Below are 23,716 nucleotides of genomic sequence, written 5' to 3' on the forward strand. Positions count from 1 at the left end.
ATACTGTATTTGGTAAATCAAAGTACATGGTAGTGATTGGTATATTTTAAAAGTTCGAGTAGTGAATTATCCTATTTTAAAGTCGGGGGAGCAAAGTATAGTCATCGGAAAATTTCCCTTTCAGTAATAACAACTGAACGAGTAACAGTGGGAGGGTGGGTTTTTCTAGCCTGCTTCTCCTTCACCTCTTGTTGTCAATATTTTACAAACTTAAAAAAAAGCGAAGTCGTCGTTTTTCCAAAGCGTAATACGACCGAAAGCAAATTTTTCCTCATCTCTCTCTCTCTCTCTCACTCGCCGTTTCATGTGTTAGTTGTTACCTGCGAGAGGAGCAAAAGAAGCCCTAGGTTTGTAAATCTGGTGCTTGAAATCGTTTCTCTTACTTGTTTGCACCTCCAGATCCTTTGGTTTTTGTTTTTTAACACTGAGGATTGATTTCTGAGGATCTACTGTTATGGCCGGTCGGTACGATCCCAATCCTTTCGAGGAGGAAGAAGAAGTTAATCCATTCGCAGTGAGTTTGTCTCTATGATCTTTGACTTATTGATCCTTTGTCCTTTCTACTCTTTTTCATCTTCTTCTCTTTATTATGCGCTTCTTTCTGATTTTCCAGACATGTTTTGACCATATGAGTTGAGGGAATTTTGTTGTGTGTTTGCTTTATTTAATCTGTATGTGAAATTTCAGGTTTCTGGATGTTCAATTTACTGTCCGTTTCATTTAGTTTTTTTCTTCTATCTGTTAAATTCGAGCACAAAAGAGATTTAGGCCGTATTTTGGTGTTTGCTTGTCTGGATGATGAGATCTGGTTTGCAAATCCACATTTATGATTTGGATTGTGTTTTCTCTTCTTCGCATTTCTGATTTGGATGATAATTCTGTCTTATGTGTCTAGTGGTTAGTGGATTAGTGGGTTAATGGGATATTATTTGTGTTAGTAGATTTAGAGTGTGAGATGGTTATTTTAGTTCTCTTGGATTTTATAAATTGATTGTGTTATTGAGTTTGGTTATGAACAAGAAAGGTTCTGTTTTAGGAGGCCAATCTCTTCCCATATTTGAGGTGCTTGTGAAATTCAGTCCTTGTATATCTACGGATCCATATTATTTGGTCACTGCTGGTTTACCCAGAGCCAGAGGATTGCTTCAAAGGTTTTTTTGTGCTCGCTTACACTTGTTTTTCTTCCCGTGTATGTTAACTGCTTATTGTGTTCGCAGAACTTTATAGGGGCCCTAAAATGGTTTATCATATTTTCTTGAGCAACTTCAAAGAAACAACTCTTTAGGAACTAAAGAATGCTGCATAATTGTAGAGCAATTTGCTTTAATTAGGTTTTGCCATCTAGGAGTAGTTAATGGGCTTTTTGGAGTCTACAGAGAAATTAAAGGCATGATTAACCATCCAGACAAACATTTTTTTTTAGTTATTTTTTCTTTAAATCTCAATATTGTATGATTGACCATCCAGACAAACATTTATTCATTAAATGTTGTACAACTATGTAGGTGAATATAAGACAGATTTTTTGTTACAAGGGCATTGACAATTATTATTTTTTAAAGAGCTTGACATTTTCAAATACCTGTTTTGTTCTTGCATATGGGACATATGTGGACGGTCTTATCCAGATAAAACTTAGCCGAGGACTTCGTATTCGTATCATTATGTTCATGGCTTCATGCTTTGTTTTCATGTACACACAAAATTGGTTAATGCATTTTTTTTTGAACAAAACATATGCTAGGCCTTTATGTGCACTTGTACATTGAACAAGATGATGGGGTGTTCTTGTCTGATCTCCTTTTTCTTTTTTTTTTCCTTTTTTTGATCTCTTTCTGGATTTAATTGTGGTATAGAATGTCTGATTTTTATGTGAAAAAGAACTTCTTCATTTTTTTCTTACCTTCTATATTGAACTATGCTAACTTTAACTTTAATCAACCTCCCCTTATATCTTTAACATCAGGATCCAGCTGCTAGGGGTAAAGCATCAGGTCAATCACACTATGGTGGAGGTGCATTTTTTACAACAGTAAGTTCCTTTCAATTTGCCCTGACATGTACTGGTTTTGGTTATAGAGAAATATAGCTGATATTATTGATGAATGTCCTAATTTTTTGCTCCATTGAGATATGTCTTGGAAATTATATTATTTAAATATTGTATGCTTAGCTTACGAGTTGCATTGTTTGGCTGTTTGATTGACCTTAGGGGTTTATTTATTTTTGATAACTGATATCATTGTAATGTATTGTATTAAAATCAAAAGGAGAGTGAGGGGCTCTCAACCATATACAAAAAGAATGCCTGTAAATATGCACAGATCATGTATCTTGGAAAAATATTAAGCGTGTGTTTTGTTCCGTGGGCGTTTATCAAAATGCTACCATTTCATCGCCAAATCAGCATTTTTCTCATCATATTCATCCGTACACATTGATATTCACAAAAGTTGGGTTTTGATTTATGTGCACACCAACCGTTGGGGGAAGCTTCATTTTAACGCTTCCCTCTATGGTTGAGCGTTTATTAACTGTTCTGCTGATGTGGTGCCTAGTGGTCCATAAACGGTTTATCAAGTACTTTTCTCAGTTTTGAAGACAAATCAAGTACAAACGTTTACTTATTAAATGGAAGCTATACCAACCACATACTAAATATGTTGACCCTTGGGAAATTGAGGAATAAGACTGCATGTTCTATTATGAGACTATAGGCCCACCATATCATCATTTTACAGTTCTTATATATATATATATATATATATATATATATATATGATGTAAAATTATAGAGGTGCATACAGAGGAAAAAAGTCCCCCCTATTCCTCCATACAACTAGAGAAGCCTTGGTGTTAAAAGGACATATTCTTAGATCTAGAAGGTACTAATGTTTCTTGAAGTGCAACCAGAAAGTGCTCTGTTTCCATTTTAAATAATAGAAAATTATCTGCTGCTACAAATACGAGGAGAAAAAAAAAGGAGATTGACCACTAGACCATGTCAATCTGCTAATTTAATAGGAAAACTGATGAACTAATTTCTGTTAATGGGATCCTGAACTTCCTCATGAGAGTAGATATTGAGTTCCTTTTTTTTTTGTTTCGCTGACCACCTTTCTTATCAACAACCAGTATGAGAGAAAAGGAGGGAGGAATATGGGGGGATAACAGCATAAGGTGTAGGGAGGGGAGGAACATAAGGTGTTCACCATCTCGAGGCAGTGACTTTAACTCCTATAAGTAAAAGAAGGCAAACCATTCATCTTTTATAATCTTAGAACTTACAGAAAAATAAAATCTACCCAACATCTCACTCTCCTTCAAATGAGTCCTTGGACCCCAATAAACTTTGCTACACCACTAAAGAGTGACTGGACTGGCAGCCCAATCCAATTTCCCAGCTTTGCTTTAAGCACCTATGTTTTCAAGCGTAGGATCGTGGAAAATGCACAAATAGTTTTTGGTGTTTTTAGTAGCAAACGTATTTATCATGCTTCTACAATTATGCTTTGCTTATTAAGTAAACTATGCCTTAACCTTATTCTATTTACTTTCTAGAATCCTGGAAGTGTTCCTTCTGCCACAAATTCAAGGCTTTCGCCTCTTCCACCTGAGCCTGCAGATTTTAACTATGGCCGTGGTGCAACAGTTGATATTCCTCTTGGTACAGAAAAGGTGAGTGCAATTTTAAGGAAGGTGAAGAGGTTAAATCATATATGCTATTTAGTGTTGGTCAAATAAATTTTATTTTCTTTAATTACCTTTTGTATAAATTTAGGATTTAAAAAAGAAGGAGAAGGAGCTTCAAGCTAAGGAGGCTGAATTGAGGAAGAGAGAACAGGTACTTGTCTTACTTCATGTGAATAGAAATCATGGAAGTAATGATATATTTATGTTTAGTAATTGCTGATGGATTTCTCACCACTTTTTGCTGTGTTTGTATGAAGTTATGATTTGAGTTTGTGAACTATTTTGAGGGACATTCATTTATTTAAGACGTTTCTGGAGATACATGATGTGTTATTACAATTTTGAGCATTTATTGCAATTGGAAAATCCATATTATATATACTTGTATCTATAAAGCAGATCAGAACCTTATTAGAAGACAAAGAAATATTAGTAATACAAGAAATATAAGGGCATTCCACCTCCCACAGTGGTGATAGCTGAGTTGAAGGACTAACCCCCAAAATAACAATATTGCAAGGACTGTGATGTATAGCACCAAGCAGAGTTGGCCCAAACCATGCATGATAAGCTTTCAGAGTCATGCTTGAACTGAATCATGATCAATAGCATTGAGAGATACATCAGTCATAATTAGAAGGCATGAAGAGAAGCTTAATTAGACCAACATGCAAGCTAGATTATTTGTTGTCACATTGATTATGATTGTCATAAAGTATAAATGACAAAGAATTTGGAATTTATTCTAAAGTATTTTGAAAGGTGAAACTTTATTAAAAGAAAAAGGACTCCCTGCAAATACAACATTATTCTAAATTCATACAATAAAACAACTAAGGGTTTCTGGCATGTGAAGAGTAGGTGGTAGGTGATTGTGGTAGATTTATGGGATGTGAGATATCCAATTCACCAATAGAATCCTGTGATTGACCACTTCGTCAGGAAGCTATTGCCATGGAAGAAGAACCACATCTATCTACAAGGCAGGATTCTTTGATAAAATTGACTTTATCTAACTTGCTGGTACTGCTTCTCTGTTTTTAAGGTTCCCAGTTCCATGTTGGTGTAAAGTGTGAGGATCATTAGAGATTTCTTGTGGGAGCTTGGAGCTAAAAAGAGGGAGTTAATGAATATAGTTTGTAAAGATAAAGGAGGTCGGTGCTAGACGATGGAAGGTTGGAGATAGAAATACCTCAATATTGGCCAAGTGGTTGTGGAAATTTTCTTTGGAAGCAATGGGTTCTCCTATTATATTATGAAAAGCATTGATTGCATGAGTTCAAATGATTGTAATATGGGGCTTACTAGGAGTTCCATTATGGACAATGGACTCCACCTTGGGCCTCGAGTTACATATATGTCCCATTTTGTGGTGTCAAAATGAAATTCTGGGTGGACCTTTTGGGAGGGTTCTCCACTTTGTGCCCATTCTCCTAACCTTTATGCCATATCCTGTTTCAGATTGCTTCCTGTTGCATCTTGAATGGCGAGGCCCAAGTTGGGTTTCTCCTGGCATTTTGGTTTCTTTTGATCTCTTCCTCCTGGCATCTTGACAAACTCTGGGATTGCCAAGGTTTAGTCTTCTAGCAGACAAATTATCCACTAGATTGAGCCCCACCTATCTTAGGTGCAGTCAAGCTGAATATTGATGGTTGCTCATTGGGGGAATCCAGGGCAATTGGGGATGGAGGTGCTTTTAGAAACTTTTCTGGGTGAGGTACTCCTGGTATACTCTGGGTTGATTGGCCATGGGCCCTTTGTTAGAACTGAGATATTGGTATTTCTTCATGTATTGAGGTTGATAGTTTAGTGGAGGAAGAGATAGTGATAGGGCATATAAGAGGTGGAGGGTGGGGGAGGCTAGCTACATTATCAGATTCAGGAAGATAGGTCTTTGAGACCACAGCGACATCTTGTTCTGCATTGTTTTCAAGATGTTACCTAGGTGTCAAGTACGCTGCCTGGGCGACAAAATTTTGGTGGGTGCTTTATTATGATATTATTACTATGGTTGCATTATATTATTATTATTGTTGTTGTTGTTGTTGATGATATACTCTATCATGTACTAAATACTATTTAGTATTTACATTTTGTTTTAGGGTATTACTGTTGTATTGGAACTTGGAAGTATAGGGGATCAGGAGAAGAATGAAGGCAACAGGGAGGAGGTTCTTAGTGCTGGTTTGCTCATCGTTGATGAAGGGGTCAAGTTTAATGCAACTTCTAATTTGATTCCAATTAATCATGTAGAAGGTATTGACAATTCTTTGTACAAGGAGGTTGATGGGGATGATAACCAAAGCCTGGACAAGGGTAAACCTGAACCACATCAAACCTCTGGGCAGGGTGTCTGTAAGGAATTAGTGAAGAATCTTCAAGAGCTTTCAGAGGGATTCCAGGAGGGGTTCATTGACAGATTATTGGGAGTAATAAAAAAGTATTAACAGAGACAGGAGGCTCTTTCCAACAAAACTTTAATGGCAGTGATAGTATTATCCAACCAAATTTATAGGGAAGGACAACAGAGCCTTTAGGTCTAGCTGCTGGCCTGCTGCCTCTACTCATCCCACAGTTTCAGGTACTGTTTTCATTTCGGTTTTAGATACTAACTCCTGTTCTATGTTTGTTAGTCTTTCTCTAGGTTCCCAGCCTAATGCAGAGCTGCAAGCCTCTGTTGGTACTGTGCAGACCACTATTGTGAGGGAAGAGGGAGAGTAAATAGAGTGTGGTTGGATGGTTTTGAATAGCTGATTTATCACATTAGTTAAAAGACTAGTTCAAGAGCAAATTTGAATTGGAGGAAATAAGGGAGGCTGTTTTTTCTATGGACAGATGTAAAACACCAGGGCCGGATGGGTTTATAATGGCTTTTTATCAAGATTGTTGGGATATTTTGAAAGAGGACTTGTAGGACGTTTCCAATGAATTCTTTGGGAGAGGGATAATAAATCCAGGTTTAAACTCAACCTTTATTGCTTTGGTGTCTAAAAAGTCTGATGCAATTCATCCTGGAGAGTAGATCCATTAGCCTAGTGAATACCTTATATAAAATAATTGCTAAGGTTTTGTCTCTAAGGATCAGGGTAGCTCTCCCTATTACCATTTCTTTTAATCAAGGGGCCTTTGTGAAGAATAGGCAAATCACTAATCAAATTTCAATTGCGAGTGAAAGTGTGGTGGAGATGAAAAAAGGAGAGAAATGATTAATATTCAAATTGGATTTGGAGAAAGCTTATGATATGGTGGATTGGTCCTTTTTGTTGGAAGTGATGAGAAGCTTTGGATTTGAGGAGAGGTGGTGTAAGTGGATAATTGGGTGCATTAGAACTTGTCATTATTCCATACTAGTGAATGGAAAACTGTGGCGGACTTCATTCTGGCCTTAAGAAGAATTAGACAAGGGGATCCTCTCTCCCGAGCAAGGTTTAGCTGAACGCTTTAGCTGTTCAGCAGGCTATGTAACCAATGATAAGGTTCCATGCCAGTATTAAATATATGGGGCCCACATCTTTTACAGTGGGGCCTATGAATTTAATACTGGCATGGAACCTCATCATTGGTTCCACAGCCCGCTGAACAGCTAAAGCGTTCAGCTAATCTAAATTCCTCTCTCCCCCTTCATTTTAACTCTAATTATTAGGTAGATTCACGAGGCCTAGTGAGGGGTTGGAAAGTTGGTCAAGATGGGATTTCAATCACACATTTGCAATTTGTTGATGACATAATCTTGTTCTATGAGGGAGGGGATAGAAGGTGGGGTAGGAATTTGAAATTAGTAGATGACATAATCATAGTTGTTTAGTGGAAATTAACATTGGAGGAAAGGGAATTGGTAGAGAGTGCATGCATTTTAGGATGTGTGGTGTCTCAATGGTCTTTGAAATATTTAGATTTATCTTTGGGAGACAATCCAAAGAGTAGTAGTTTTTGGGCCCATTGTAGAAAGGTTTGCTAAAATGCTTGCCTGTTGGAAGAAAAATTACCTTTCTTTGGGAGATGGGATTACTTTGATCAAATCCACCCTAGCTAACTTGCCTGTGTAATATGAAGACAAGTCAAAGACCATTGATCTTTTGGTAACTGTAGTGTGTGATCTGATATCAGATTGGGTTCTATAGCTTCCAGAGTTCGATAAAGTGAACAAAGCTGATTTGTTAGAAAACTTTTGGAGTACTCTTGAGTTGCATCCCTGTAGTGAAGATTTATTTTCAGTTTGAGTGGTGTATCTTTGTTTGGTTTGTCAACTTGACAACCAAATGTTTTGTATTGTACCTCTTTTTCAGTTTACTGAAAATTTTCTATTGATCCTTCAAAAAGAAAAACTTGCCTGTGTAATATGCTTGTCTTTAAGATGCTAGAGGGGGTGGGGAAGAAATTGGAAAAGATGATGAAGGATTTCTTGTGGGAGCTAGGTGCGGAGAAAAATGATCATAGAGTTTGATGGGAAGTAGTTAGTACTTGGTAGAAGTAAGGAATATAAGGGTCTAGGGTTAGGAAATTTGTAGAAGTGTGGCTTTGTTGGGCAAATGGTTTTGAAGACTACCTGAGAATAGGGACAGACTATGGGAAAAGGTTATTGTGAGCATTCACGGGCATGTGGCGGATGGTTGGGATGTAGGAGTACTAACTAGGCCACAAGAGCTTCTTCTTGGAAGGTCATCCATGCTATTCTACCTTCTTCCTTACTATGTATCAGGTATGATCTATGCTCTGGTAATTTGATAAGATTTTGGGAATATGTCTGAGTGGGGGATCTTGCTTTGAAAGATAAATTTCCTTCTTTCTTTGTTCTTTCAAGATACAAAAATGAGCTTCTTTCTACTTTCCTGGTTCCTTCTAGTTCAAGCACATGTTTTGATAGGGATTTGGGCCCAAGAAAGGGTCTAAGGGCTTTGGAATTAAACAATGTCTTGAATTTGCTTCATATGTTTGAAGGGGTTTTCTTGGATTCTTCCAAACTTGATAGTTGAATTTGGACTCACTCCTCCATTAGTACCTTTTCTTGTGCTTCCTTTTTCATGGTCTTAACTCTTAGATAGTTTGGGGCAACCTTTCCTTCCCTGTTAAGGAGGTTTTGTGTAAACCTATCCCTCCCAAAATTGGAGGTCTATGTTGGGAAGTGTTCTTGCAAATAATAAATACTTGCGATTTGCTCCAAAGAAAAAGACTGGTTTGGTGCTGATCCCTGCATTGGTACGTTCTCTGTAAAACTAATGGAGAATCTTTCTATCACTTATTAATCTCCTGCCCTTTTGTAATTTCCATCTGGGAATGGTTTTTCTCCTTGTTCGGGTGTAGGTGGATCCTCCCACCAAATGTGCAAAGTTTGTTTGCCTCTGCATATTTTAGTTGGCCAAAGAAGAGGGGAAGATTGACGTGGAGATGTTAAAGAGCTACTTTGAGTTGGACCATTTGGGAGGAAAGGAATTTAAGGATATTCTCAGATAGGGAAAGAAGCAGAGAGGCTATTATTGAGACTAACATTGTTAGGGTGGTTTAATGGCCAAAGAAGAGGGGAAGATTGACGTGGAGATGTTAAAGAGCTGCTTTGAATTGGACCATTTGGGAGGAAAGGAATTCAAGGATATTCTCAGATAGGGAAAGAAGTAGAGAGGCTATTATTGAGATTAACATTGTTAGGGTGGTTTAGTGGGTTAAGTCTTTGGAGTTATTTACTGATTTTTTAACGGGTGATATTATGAGAAATTGGAAGGAAGTGGCTAGTTCAGACTGACATAAGTTTGTTACACACCCCATATGGTCCCCACCAATTCATGAAGCTTAATTTTGATGGGAGTAGTGCAGGCAATCCATGTTCATCAGGTATTGGTGGTGTTTTCAGGAACGAGGAAGGCAGAATTATTGTTCAGGGCCACTAGGTGAAGGGGATTATTTGAGGGTTGAGATTTTGGTCATGTTGGAAGGTGTGCAAATAGCAAAGGACATGGACATTAGTAAGTTGGTTACAGGAGGGGACCATTGTTTTAAAAGGCGTGGGAGGCGTACGCCTGAAGGCGTCTCCAGGCGAGGCGCTCCCAAAACTTCCTAAGGCGTATGCTAGAGGCGCGGACACCTTTGAGGCGTACGCCTCTTGCGCTCATGCACATCTGATATAAAAAGACAAAAAAGAAAAGAAAAAAGAAAAAAAAAGGAAAGGAATGGAAAGGAAAAGAAAGGGAAGGGAAAGAAAAAGAAAGAGAAGAAAAAAAAGAGAAAAGGAAAGGAAAGGGAAGAAAAGGGAAGAAAAGATAAGGGGAAAGAAAGTGGTTTGCCCCTTTCCCCTTTGTTTGGGGGGCTTCGCCCCCCAGACCCCCCTGCCCCATTTTTGATGCAGCCCAATTTTTTTTTTTTTTTTGAGTTAGGGGGGTCTTGCTCCGTTTCGCTCGCTCGCCTCTGCTTCGACAAGCCCCCCCCACCTTTGAACTAATGTTAGGCATCTTTATTCTTTTTAATATAAAAAGACGTTTATTAAAAATAAAGAAAAAATGAGATCCCCCCTTCCTCTTCATCCTCCTCCTAACCCCCCTCCTCTTAAGGAGGTTTACGCCTCCTTGTGTTCAGGAGGTTTACGCCTCTTGCATTCTGAACTACGCTTCACGCCTCTAGGTAGTGGAATGCCTCGCGTCACGCCTCCACGTTTTACAACATTGGAGAGGACTGAAAGCTGGTGGTGGGTTGGCTACAAAAGGAAGAATATGGACTTTGGATCTACAACAGTGAAAGAAAGAAATTTAAATGGCTGACATGAGGAATGAATGTGAGATTAAATTGGGTTAAGAGAACTGTTAATGGATTTGCTGATGCATTATCTAAACAAGGGGTGGGAAGAAATCAGTTGTTTTGGGCTCAACTACAACTTTATTTTAGTTTTTATTGAGAGTTAAGAGATTTTATCTCTCCTCCTTTGTAATTTATCTCTTAGTTATTGATAAAAAAATAAAGGACCTAAGGGTTTTGAGTAGTGATTTAAAAGGCGTGCCTCTCTTGTTTGTTCTGAGTCTTGGTGGAGTCTGTAATCTGATTTGCTCACAGGCCATCTTTTTGGCCTGGATTTTGTTGTATTTCTCCTTTTCTGTTTGAATAAATTTATCTTACCTTTTCCAAAGAAAATAAATAAATAAAAGGCGTGCCTCAGGCATGCTTAGGCGCACATGCAAGGCGCATTGTAGGGCATGTGCCTTGCCTAGGTCCTAGGCACAACATTTTCAAAAGGTGCACACCTGGTGCACCTAGGCGTGTGCTTGATGCACCTTGCGTCGCCCAAGGCGTGCTTTTTGAGAACCCCTATTTGTTAATGTTGTTCATTCATTCATCCTAATAAAATATCTTCTGAAAAGGCAATTAAATCATAAAATTGTTATTTTTTATGTGAGAATAAGAATTTAAGACCCTAACATAGACTTGTTTGGGATTGCCTCGAGGGGCGTGGTACAAAGGCGGCTCATAAAATTAGAAAGCAATATGTTTTACATCACATTAGCTATGCAATTGAGGAAAAAAGAGATTTTGGGTTTTACATGCTTGAAAATGTTTATATGTTTGATTTAATTTTTAAATTTTCATTTCAATATGCCTTACATGTTATGCTTATGTATTTCAATTTTAGATAATAGGTTTTTTAAAACATTTATTTTAAAATTTAAGTTCATATTTTTTATTAATATTATGTTATATATATTTTATTATTTTTTTTTTGTTTTTTGATTTTTTTTTTGATTTTTGGCATTTTTTGTATTTTTGCCCTTGCTTCAAAAAGGCGTGAGGCGCAAATTGCCCCTTGTGCTTTTAAAACACTGGTTTTGAGAGTGAGAAAGAAAGGAGAAAAGAGAAGGTTCACGTTGTCGTTTTTCCTTCTTTTTTCTGCAATTATATTCTCATTCTCTCATTAGATGGAACAGGGGTTCCATTTAGTTTACTTTCTTTCATTTCTCTCTCTCAGATCTTTTGTTTGTAAAACTTGTAGCTTCCCTTAGTTGCTAGTAATTTTTGGATGTACAATTGCCCTATTAATGTATTTATTTGCAACATTGTGTTTGAGCTATTGGTACTAGTAGATTAAAAATGCTATTTTCTTCTCAATATGATGATTACCTTGTTTTTATATAAAATTCATTGTCATTTAGTAAAAAAATGTTGCTATTTTTCTATTTATATGCTTGCTGGTGTATACAACTAGGGATTAACATATAATTTAGATTTTTTCTCTTTCAAATTCCATTTTCTAATCACCTAGGCAATTAGGTTCTCCACTATTGCCTAGAATTGCCTATATGCCTTAACAACTATGTTATTCAGATGGTTGCAGAGATCCACTAATCATCTAACAAACAGTTGTGCAAGGTCAGGAATACACAGAATCTGTCTTTCTATGGTGATAGTTGGGTTTGAGGATATGTTGCTTGTTAGTTGTTGGAGTAATTGATTTTTGGGGGAAAATTGCATTGAGGACTAGGTTGTGACCCACAAGGTCTGTAATCAATCTGTGATGCATCTACAAATTTCAAATCTGGTAGTGGGCTTTGAGTGTGAAGTAGGTAAACAGCAAGGAGACGGATCACTTAGAAGAAGAAATAGGTAGGAGAATCCTGACAACAACCAAAGTTCACTAAACCAAATTTTATTTCATCAATTCTTCTAAGGACTCAGAAACTGACCCAACTTTTACTTTAGAGCTAAGACAAACCCATAAAGTATTAAGTAACCTATAGGAACACTTCAATAATGATCCTAACTCCCAAACTACGCCAATGATACCTTACAAATCCTACTAAAACTAACATAATGTAAAGACACTAGAATTAACTAAAAATAGTAACTTGTTATTTTACTCTAAATAGTAATTACAAATCCAAGTATTTTCAAAATTATAGTAAATTTCTTGAAAACTTGGAACCCTATTCTTTTTTTTTGATAATCGAACGAAATTTATAAATCAGCAATGATAAATAGTACAATGTACCCAGGGAGAGGCACGAGATGCAACCTTTCCAAGCTAGTTAAGTACAACTTTCCAATATATTAGAACAAGTTACAATGTAGGACACAAAAGATCCTCCTTGGAAACCCCTTGTTTGCCAAAGAATCAGCCATAGTATTAGCTGACCTGCTTACCCATTTTATCTCAACTCTCATATTACTGGTCAACTACTTTACTTTTTTTATGAGATCTTTGTAGCCCCAAATGGTAACATTCGGGTTTAGAAGCCACCTTATTACCACCTTGAGAGTCCCCTTCAACTAGGAGATGTTCCACCCCAAGCTGGGCAGCGATCTGAATTCCTTGTACGGCAGCTAGTATTTCTGCCCTTGTAGAGTTCCCCACTCCTACCGGTCCTGAGAATAAGGAGATGATGTTGTTGTCCTTATTCCTTAGGACACCCCCTATACCTGAAGGCCCAGGGTTACCTTGGATGCTCCCATCAAAATTTAACTTGATGACACCTTTAGGAGGTGGATCCCATTCTAACAAACTTCTATTATTCTTTGTAGAAGTATTAGCTATTACTAACCAATTCCTCCATAGGTCATTAAAAGAGAAATCAACAAATATATCCAAGGTTTCAGCCAATGTATTGCTCTTGTTAGAATATAGTCCTTCACTTCATCCAAGCTTCTTTCCTTCTCTAAGAAGACTCTTGCATTCCTTTCCTCCTAGAGAGTCCATAAGGTGGCTGCCCTGATACATTTCCACATGAACTTGCCGCTTCTAGTGTGCCATACAAAAATAGATGGGTTAAATAACAAACTCACATCAGATGGCAGAGACCACCTACCTCCAAATAAACTAAGGCTCCAACTCCATAAGGCTGTAGCAAAGGAGTAGGAGATCAGCAAATGGAAACAATCCTCATCTTAAGACACCTAGAACTATAAAATAAATTAAAAAGCTTAAAATAAATAAGATGTGATTCAGACCAATAAAAAATAGTAAAAATATTTCAGATTATAGCAGAAGAGGAAGAGAAGAAGAAGAAGACAGCAAGAAGAAGAAGGATGGAAAAGAAGGGAGAAAGGAGTTTGATAATCTGCTCTTTCTCCACTCTAATCTCTTATTAATCTTACTAAGATTACATAAATTACAAATCTGCCCTTAAATGGGCATCCACCTCATCAGTATACTTGGAAAACATAAAAAGAATTAAAGGGCCATTAAGAACAAATAACAAGAAATAATTAATCAATAAGATAGTAATGAGCTAGGGCCCATTCGGCTCAGTCTCTCTGCACTCTTATGCTCAGCTTGCTTATATAGTGAACTAGCTTTCCTTTAGGAACACCTTTTGTTAAAACATTAGCCAATTATTCTTCAGAAGCAATAAATGGTAGACAGACTTCTCCTGAAACAACTCTCCCGTATAAAGTGCCTGTTAGCTTCTATGTGCTTAGTTATGTCATGCTGAACAGGGTTATGTGCAATGTTGATAGTGGCTTGGTTGTCACAATATAACATCATTGGCTTCTCACAGTCTTTACCTAGTTCTTCTAAAAGTGATCTCAACCACAAAAGTTCTGAAACTCATGTGCCATTGCCCCATACTCTGCTTCATTCGAGGATCTAGCCACTATAGATTGCTTTTTACTCCTCCATGATATGTTGGTCATATGGTCTGATGCACCAAAATCTATAATCCAAGGAATTCTATGATTACCTAAGGCTATAGCATGATTTGCAGAAGCACGAATACCTGAATGGACAAATGCGGATGAAGAGGTGTTGCCTGAGGAGGAAGTTGCAACAGTAGTCTCCAAGTGATTAATTAACCTCCCATATCTCTCAAATTCTGCCTTCACTATTGCCAGCTTCTCCACAACAGATTTTTCTTCACTTTCTCTATTTCCACCTTCAAATGCTGTAGCAACATTTGCATTCTTGGGCTTTCTAGATTGACCATCTTTCTTAAAGTTGTTGTTGTTGTCCCGAAACCTATCTGGAAGAAGATCTGGATGAAGTTTCCAACAAGTATCCTTAGCATGTTTTGGTTTCTTGTAGTATTCACATTATCACCTCTTTCTTCTTAGTTGACCTCTTTGGTTTTGTTTTAGCATGTGCAAAAATGTTCTAAAGGTGGTGGACCCTGTAACTGTACCTGTCGCCTGCTTTCTTCACTGCTCACCATAGAATACGCCTGAGCAAGTGTTACTTCATCATTGGCTAGAATATTATGTCTTGTAATATCAAATTCAAGGTTAAGTCCTAAAAGAAACTAAAACACCCTGTTTCTTTCCACAAATTTCCTGAATGTCTCTACATCCTTGGTGCTTTCCCATGCAACTGCTTCCATAACATCAATCTCCTGTCATAGTGACTTCAACATTGAGTAGTAGTACAACTACACTCTTCTCCACCAGTTTCAGATTATTCACATCATTCTTCAGTTTGTAGGCCCTTGCAACATTCAATTTCTAAGAATATGTTTCTGTAACATTATCCCAAATCTCCTTGGCTGAAGTCATCCAAAGATAATGTTGGCGTATGTGGGGCTGCATAGAATTTACCAACCATCCAATAACTGTGTAGTCCTGCATCCATTTCTCATATGTAGGATCAGTCTCTTCAGATTTCTCTTTACTGCCTATGAGAAGCCCTAGTTTACCTCTACTATAGACATGAATCTTTATAGATTGTGCCCAAGCTAAATGATTTGTTCCATCAAGTTTGATTGTAGTCACTCCTGGCAAAATGGAATCTATGGGACCAACCATTGGCACCGGGATCAGCTTCATCTCACTTCCAAATTGCTCCATTGATCAAACGAAAATCAAAAAACAAGATTTTCAACCTTTATAGACCTAACTGAGGTCAGTCCAACACTTAAAAATCCCAAAACTAGGGTTTCACTATACCTAGCCTCTGGGGAAAAAGAGAGAAGAAGTAGCCGCTCCAACCAGAGCTTCCCAAACCTCTTCCAACTACAACTGCTCACTTTTGGAGATCAAAAGGAAACCCTCCAAGCCTCGAGTTCCACCCCCAAACAGTCTCTTTAACTTGTAACTGAAAACTCTCTAGTCGGCTAGGGCTTTGGGCAAAAAATCAGCAGCCCCACTTCTTGGCAATCTACGGCCAGATTCTGACTCTCCAAACCCTCTACCAACTAGACATACAAGTTCTCTGAATAATCAGCAACTTATATCTCTATACACCTTTTGATTAGAAGAGTGTATGGGTAAAGAAAAGAAAAATAAAAGAGAAGGAAGACCTGTTATGATACGAAGATGTGATTCAGACCAATAAAAATTAGTAAACATATTTCAGATTATAGCAGAAGAAGAAGAGAAGAAGGAAGAATGGAGAAGAAGGGAGAAAGGAGTTCGATAATCTCCTCTTTCTCCACTATAGTATTTTATTAATCTTACTAAGATTACATAAATTACAAGTCTTCCCTTAAGTGGGTGTCCACCTCATCAGCATACATAGAAAACATAAAAAGAATTAAAGGCCTATAAAGAAAAGGCTCATTAAGAACAAATAACAAGAAAGAACTAATCAATAAGATAGTAATGGGCTAAGGCCCATTCGACGCAATCTATCTACAAATACCAATATCCCTATCATTCAAAAATTCAGAAATTGGTATAGGAATTGGACAACCAATCTACTTCTCCATGAATTCTTTCTTTGTTTCCATATCTTCATCAATCTTCCATGTCCTCCCTTATTTATCTGTTTTGTTTCTCTTATTTTGATTGCTTTAATAAAATAGTGAAGTTATGCATTCATTCATAAAAAAAAAAGTGAAGTTATCTATAGAAAAAAAATTAAAGGTTTCACTTCAAGAGAATACTGGACATTCTTTTCCAGTTTTCTTGAGTGTAGACTGAGAGAGCTACCTTCTTTTTTGGTTAATCATGTGAGTCTTACTTGATTCATGTTTTATTTTTGGGAATATACTGGTGATTAGAGGACAGCATTCTCAGCATTGTTCTTGCTGGAGGCATGCCACATCTATATATCATCTCTTTATACATTATATATTCATATGAAGAAACATTCATGCTTGCATATGCTATCTCATTGTTATGTAAAATTGGTTCCTTGATGCAATATATGGATAATATTCAATGGATTTGGTCAATGTGTTGCATCTTTACTTTGATCTCTAATCAATTTCTAAATGCTTTGCAGGAACTAAAAAGGAAGGAGGAAGCTGCTGCGCGAGGTGTTTATCATCTCTTCTATGTGTAACACTTAAAATAATCATTCATCAAAAAACACTTAAAATAATCAAAATGATATTTTTTATAGCATTCAAGAAGATTTCTTTTTGTTGCTTTTATTACCCACAGATTTTGAGTTTTCTGTTTTCTTTGACAGCTGGAATTGTTATAGAGGAGAAAAACTGGCCGCCATTCTTTCCCATTATTCATCATGACATTGCAAATGAAATACCAATCCATCTACAAAGGCTGCAGTATGTTGCATTTACAACACTTTTAGGTATTATTACTCCCTTATTTTGTGGATGTTTTGTACTTTTGTATGTCATTCTTATAGTGCCAGAATGTTATCTGCTTTCAAAAATTGTGTATATGGGAGTTAGTCAATTTACCCAGATATGGAAGGGACAGCTGGATACGGTATCAGATATGAAACTTACACTACAAATTTAAGTATCTGACATGATATGGTGCCTTTGTATGGATATCATAGGAGTTAGTCTCTTGGAAACCACTATGTCATGATCAAGATGCAACTTGCAAGCTTGCAAGCTTTGTCAGTACAGCCATGTAAAAACCAAAATACAAGAAAGGAGTTTAACCATGATTATTCAGGAATTGGAATCATGTCCCTTGCATAAACATGGTTTAAAATGTCTAATATTTCCATTATTTTCACGAAATATTTTCATTTTCACGGGTACTGAGATTAACATTACTAGAATATATCTCAACATATTCCCCACTTTACAATCTTTTACATTGTTCTAAGCAAGTTTTACTTTATTAAATATATCAATGTAAGGCTTCCTATTTACATGCACATAGATATCTTTTTTATCAAGAATACAAACATGCAAAAAAAAAGAGGAGATAAGCTCTCTTAACTCCCTCCCAACATTTCTTACAGTTTACAACTGAGCCCAAAATAGATTGTCTCTATCCACACCTTGTTTTGCTAATACATTAGCAAAGGAATTAGTGCTTCTTTTGACCTAATGCAGTCTTACTTCCATGCCCTGTGTTATCCACTTGAACTTCTTCCTTTCATTGCTGTATCTTGAAAAACTACTTTCTTCCTTTTGCAGCCAGTCCACCACCAATTTGGAATCACCTTCAATGATCAACTTTTCCCTTTGTACATCTTCCAATACAGCCAAAATCTCAACCCTTAAGGCCTTTGCTTTCAGATTCAACATTTTTCTTAAGCAGTTTTTTTAAAAGTACAAGGCGCAAAACACACACACACACACAAAAGGGCCAGTTTGCAGCTGAGGTGTGTGCCTTTTTGAAGCAAGGCACAAAATGCAAAAAATGATAAAACAAGGGCCAAAAAAATTAAAAAAAAATTCAAAAAATTCAAAAACTGCAAACTATTAAAAATATTAAACACTATAAATTAAAAATATAAACATAAATTTTAAAATAAATGTCTTAAAACAACCTATTGTCTCAAATTAAAATACATAAACATAACATGTAAAACATATTTAAAATGAAATTTAAAAATAAATCAAACATAACATATTAAACATATTCAAGCATGTAAACTAGGTTGCTGTTGTATTGTAGTCCTCCTGGTGTTTTTCCACTAGGTTGCTGTTGTGTTGTATCTTCTCTCATCAATAAAATTTTACTTTACCTTCTCAAAAAGAAAAAAATAAAATAAAACATATTCAAGCATGTAAATTCTTAGTCTTGTTTTTTTTCCCAATTGCATTACTTCAAATAACTAATGTGATGTTAAACATTATACATTCCTGATTCTACGAACTGCCTTTGTACTAAGCCCCTTGAGGCAAGCCCAAATGATTGAATGAGCAACAATAGAAAATATGGGGTTCTCTCTGCTCTGGACAGGGGTCCGGGGGCAGAGCCCCTGGCCCAGCTGCTATGCATAAAAAAACAGAAACAATGCACAAATTTTCAAAAGGCGTGTGCCTCGGCTGAAGCACAAGCTGCACCAGGTGCACACCTTTTGAAAGTGCTGCGACCTAGGCGAGGGGCATACCCTTAAATGTTCCTAGGTGCGTCTTATCATTGTTCTTAAGATGGATTGTAAGTATTGCCAATTTGATATCCAATTTTTCAGTGATGGGGTTTGAGTAGTGATTTATTTCAGGGGACTTCTCTCCTGGTCTAATTTTGTTTTACATTTTGGCCTTTTCGCAAAATTTCCCTTTCTTTCTCTTTGTAAGAAACCCTTTTTTTTGTTGTGCTTTCCTTCAATAAAATTCAATTTCATTGTTCTTAAGTATTGCCAATTTGATATCCAATTTTTCATTGATGGGGTTTGAGTAGTGGTTTATTTCAGGGAACTTCTCTCCTGGACTAATTTTGTTTTACATTTTGGCCTTTTCGCAAAATTTTCCTTTCTCTTTGTAAGAAGCCCTTTTTTTTGTTGTGCTTTCCTTCAATAAAATTCAATTTCACCTATAAAACAAAAGATCATGCTTTGTATCTTTTGTCTAATTACCTTCAATATTCAACATAATCTTAACTCATCATTCTAAAGATTTTGCTGCTAAACACATGGCAATTTGTATGATTGAGCTTTCAACATTGTGCAGGGTTGTTTGCTTGTCTTTTATGGAATATAGTAGCAGTTACCACGGCCTGGATTAAAGGAGAGGGTTAGTTTGAAGTGTTCATCTTTTGATTATCGATCTTATTTATTCATTTGTATTGTGTGACCTTGTTGTATATCTATGATGTTGTAGGTGTAAAAATCTGGTTCCTAGCTATTATCTATTTCATATCAGGGGTTCCAGGGGGCTATGTGCTATGGTACCGCCCTCTTTATCGTGCTATGAGGTACATACCATTTCTATGCTTCACTGAGACATAAAGGTGACTTACTTTCCTGTTTGCCCATTATGCCAAAAGAAAATTCTGAAACCTGTAGGCTACATAAGATGGCTAGCTGTCTAGCTGTAAAATTATGTAGCAGGTATAGCCCAATTCTTTATTTATCTGGCATATGCCATATAGATCTTCTTAGCTAAGAATGGACCTAATTAGGTGATTGCATAAACCTTTAATTTCATAAATGGCTTAGATGGTCCAGAAAAATATTGGAAATGAGGTTAGAAGATTTCATTTCTCAATTTTAGATAAGAATTGGGATGTTGCACTTTGTAACGAGAGCCCTTAAAGGCCACACACAGACACCTATTTTTTGCTTTGAGTCCTAAGTTTTATTTTTTTTATTTGTTTCATTGGCTACATTATGGTCCCATCTGATTTGCCCTACATGTTGTATATGTTATTCATCATTTTATGGTCGAACTCTGCCTTTGTTTCTCATGTTTGTGGTTAATGAAATTTCTCCTTTGTCTCCCCCCCCGCAAAAAAAAAAAAAGAATTCATTTTTTGGTTAAATGCTTCAACAATGATTTCTTACATAATTACAACATTGTACCTAACAACCCCTCTCTTTCTTTTTGTCCCTCTCAGGACTGAAAGTGCTTTGAAGTTTGGGTGGTTCTTCCTGTTTTACTTGGTAAATTTATTTTTATGTGTTTACTCTAGATCAATTGGATCCATGTCTGGTATGTATACTGGTTTTATAACTCATATTTCTTGATTGTCACAGCTCCACATTGGTTTTTGCATCTTTGCTGCAGTGGCACCTCCTATTATTTTCAAAGGGAAATCTCTCACGTAAGTTTATCCTTATAAACATAGATGGGTGATATTAGCTCAGATAAATGTGTTGGGCCATGTTTTCAGACCATCATTGACCTGGTGGTTGAACTGGCAATGTGGACAGCTGACTAGATTCTGGGTTTTTTGATGGTTTGACCAGGCCAGTGAGTTAACTTCCTGGTTAAACTGCCAAGCTCCACTTGTTGGTTTTCTGGGTCAATGGACAGTCCGAGTAATTAAAACATTGGTTTTGGGTTCGTATTTTCAACATGTTAATTTCTCCAAGGCAAACAATAATCGGGAGAACCTTGAAGATAAACTGGCTTTAGTTCATGGTCTCATTTTTGTTGTATTGACTGTAATAACTATTGTCACATTATTTCTGGAACAATGAAAAGTAGATCAATTAGTCTGCACTTGTAGTAATGGTTGCAACCAAAGCATAAAAATTTGCTTGCAATAATGGTTGTTGTTGGGGCATAAAGAGCAAGGACAGTCTACAATCCTGACTTCTCTCTCCCTGCTTTGTGCACAACAAAAATGTTTCATCAGCATCTTCTTTTGTATGCTACTAATAGGTTTTCTTTTCTATTCCTGTGGAACAGGGGTATACTGCCTGCAGTTGATCTCATAAGTGGCAATGTTTTGGTTGGGGTAAGTTAAAATTTTAGTGTTATTTTTAACTGTAGTCTATTATTTCAGAAAGACCGACACTGCTCATGGCATATAGCTGAATGATGCGGGTGCACTGATGTCTTCAAGTGTATGCATAAAATAATTACTTACATTTATGATCTCTCATCTCTGAGATCCTGGTTATTTCTTATCATTTATAGGCATGTGTTTCAGAAAAAAACGGAATTGTCTTACTATGAATGATTTGATGATCTTTGTTTTCAATCTTTAGATTTTTTCATCCAACTTAAAGAGTGGTCAAACTATCGATTCGTATCAGTTTTCAGGGTTGCTGAAATGCTAAATACTGAGAGTTAGGGCCTTCTAATAGGTTTAAACGATTAAACATTAATACCCATCCTAAAATATCTATTTGTGGATTTATCGAACTGAAAAAAAAATGAGTATTGATTGTTGAAAACTCTGGAAAGTACCTATAGTTTGAACCGCGGTCAAGAGTCAAATCTATAAAATCTTGCTGGTCTTGAATCCTTGACTCTAATTAGTAGTTTCTTCTTTGCTTATAGATCTTTTACTTCATTGGATTTGGACTGTTCTGCGTTGAATCGATGATCAGCATCTGGGTCATTCAGGTCAGCTTTCTTGTTTCATTACACCCCAAATGCCACCTACACCGACAGACTTATGAGTTGTATTCCAATTCTTCAAACTTTTTTGTTCTCTCCTTGTGTGCAGCAAGTATACATGTATTTCCGAGGTAGCGGTAAAGCTGCAGAGATGAAGCGTCAGGCTGCAAGGGGAGCCATGAGGGCAGCCATATGACATGGCATGAGATAGTTGGAACAAAGCATGATATAGATATGGCAGATGGATGGATTGGATGTGCCCTCAGCCGCAAGGGAGCAGATGGAAAAATTTCATGTGTTGGCTGGGTCGTTTTCTTCGTATGTTACATAGCTTGTTTTGTTTTTTATTCTTTATGTTGTTTCTTAGGGTATTATCAAAGGACTTTGATGTAAACGGGGGGGTTGATAGGAACTTGATGGAAGCAGAGTATACTTTGAATTTATATTGGAGGAAGTGCAGATTGCGGCTTCAGTCATTCTTGACATGTTTGTATGGTTTGTATTTGTTGTTTATAGAAATCTTCGTCTGATCATTGTATTTTCAACCGCCATTTTCTCTTTTTTCTTTTAGACAGGCCAGAGGTTCAAGGCATCAGAAAGAAATGCAGAGAATCATCAGAAATGCAATTTTAAGGTGAACTGGAATATACCTTGGAAACACCATGATTCGGTGGAAAAGTTAAGATGCACATGTATCAAACCTATCCTAAAAATACATCAATAAAATTGCATCTTAGTTTCAAATGATTATAAATAAGGTATATAACAATAAATTTTATTACTTTTTTTGAACTGTAAATTATCAGGATGTGCTAAAGAAAGCAAAGTTTTTATAAGTCTGAAGGTCCAGTCAAGGTCTTTGCCTCAAAAATATTCTTTTTAATATGAATCTTATGTTTTTAAATTTTTACTTTATATTTTGTATTTATTTTTTTGCTTGTATTTTGTTTTCTGTTTGTCAATTATCTTTCTAAATTCAATAAGCTATACATATATACTAAAATTGTTTATAATATTTTATGCATTTAAAAATTCAATTATTTTTATTTCATAAAAAAATATATTTACTTTTGTATGAATTTTTAAAATTAATCTTATGTTTTTAAATTTTATTTTATAGTTTGTTTCATGGTTATAACGTTTTTCACCTCAATAAAATAATCCATCTACTTAATTTGCGTATATAAACAAATTAAATTTATTTTACTATTCCTTTATACATTCTTTGATAAATTTATTTCTTTCAGTCATTTCATGTATTTATTTATTTTTTCATTTTAATATGATTTCATTTTAAATTTTGTTTTACATTTATGACCTTTCTTACCTAAAAATATAGTTTCTTTACTCAGTTTGTGCATTCTAGTATCTTTTTATCAATATGACATAATGAAGAATGTCTTTCAGTCTTTGTATTGAGGATGAATAATTATTATCAGCCAAGGGGAGGTTAATTTTTCATTATATAAATATAATAAAAAGTAGAATTAGGTTGAAAATGAAGTTAAGATTAGGGTTAGGGTTGGGATTTAATAATTCGGATTGGGTTAGGATCGACTTCAACCGACCTAACCTAGCCCACTTATGTTAGACAGTGTATGCCGTTAGCTCCAATCAGGGTAAGATGACGAAACGGCCATTTAACGACCCTTAACTCCAATCACGATAAGCTTGAAAGATGTACAGGCACGCTTGACCTAATACATATTGATGTATGTGGTCCCCTGAGTGTTAGGACTCATAACCAGTACGTGTATTTCATTACATTCATCGATGATTATTCTCGATATGGTTACATGTACCTAATGAGACAAGTCTGAATCATTTGAAAAGTTCAAAGAGTTCAGACAAGAGGTTGAGAAACAGTTAGGGAGAGAAATTAAGACCCTTCGATCAGATCGAGGTGGCGAATATCTCTCTGACGAATTCATGGACTACTTGAAGGTCAACGGGAT

At 36.3% G+C, this 23,716-nt stretch overlaps 1 protein-coding gene across 1 annotated transcript; it reads left to right on the forward strand.

Moving 5' to 3' along the window:
* Positions 1–314: 314 nt before the first annotated feature.
* LOC104612581 (secretory carrier-associated membrane protein 1-like) lies at positions 315–22,306 on the forward strand. Its single transcript, XM_088894403.1, has 14 exons — positions 315–347; positions 444–514; positions 1,967–2,032; positions 3,562–3,678; positions 3,782–3,844; positions 16,820–16,853; positions 17,009–17,131; positions 19,422–19,484; positions 19,572–19,665; positions 20,308–20,353; positions 20,447–20,514; positions 21,105–21,153; positions 21,702–21,767; positions 21,871–22,306. Exons 2-14 carry the CDS (start codon positions 455–457, stop codon positions 21,955–21,957), a joined length of 936 nt encoding a protein of 311 aa, XP_088750529.1. The 5' UTR covers positions 315–347; positions 444–454; the 3' UTR covers positions 21,958–22,306.
* The last annotated feature ends 1,410 nt before the right edge of the window (positions 22,307–23,716 follow it).

This window comes from Nelumbo nucifera, chromosome 1, assembly GCF_055504915.1.
Source record: "Nelumbo nucifera cultivar China Antique chromosome 1, China Antique-T2T, whole genome shotgun sequence".
Classification (NCBI taxonomy): Eukaryota; Viridiplantae; Streptophyta; class Magnoliopsida; order Proteales; family Nelumbonaceae; genus Nelumbo; species Nelumbo nucifera.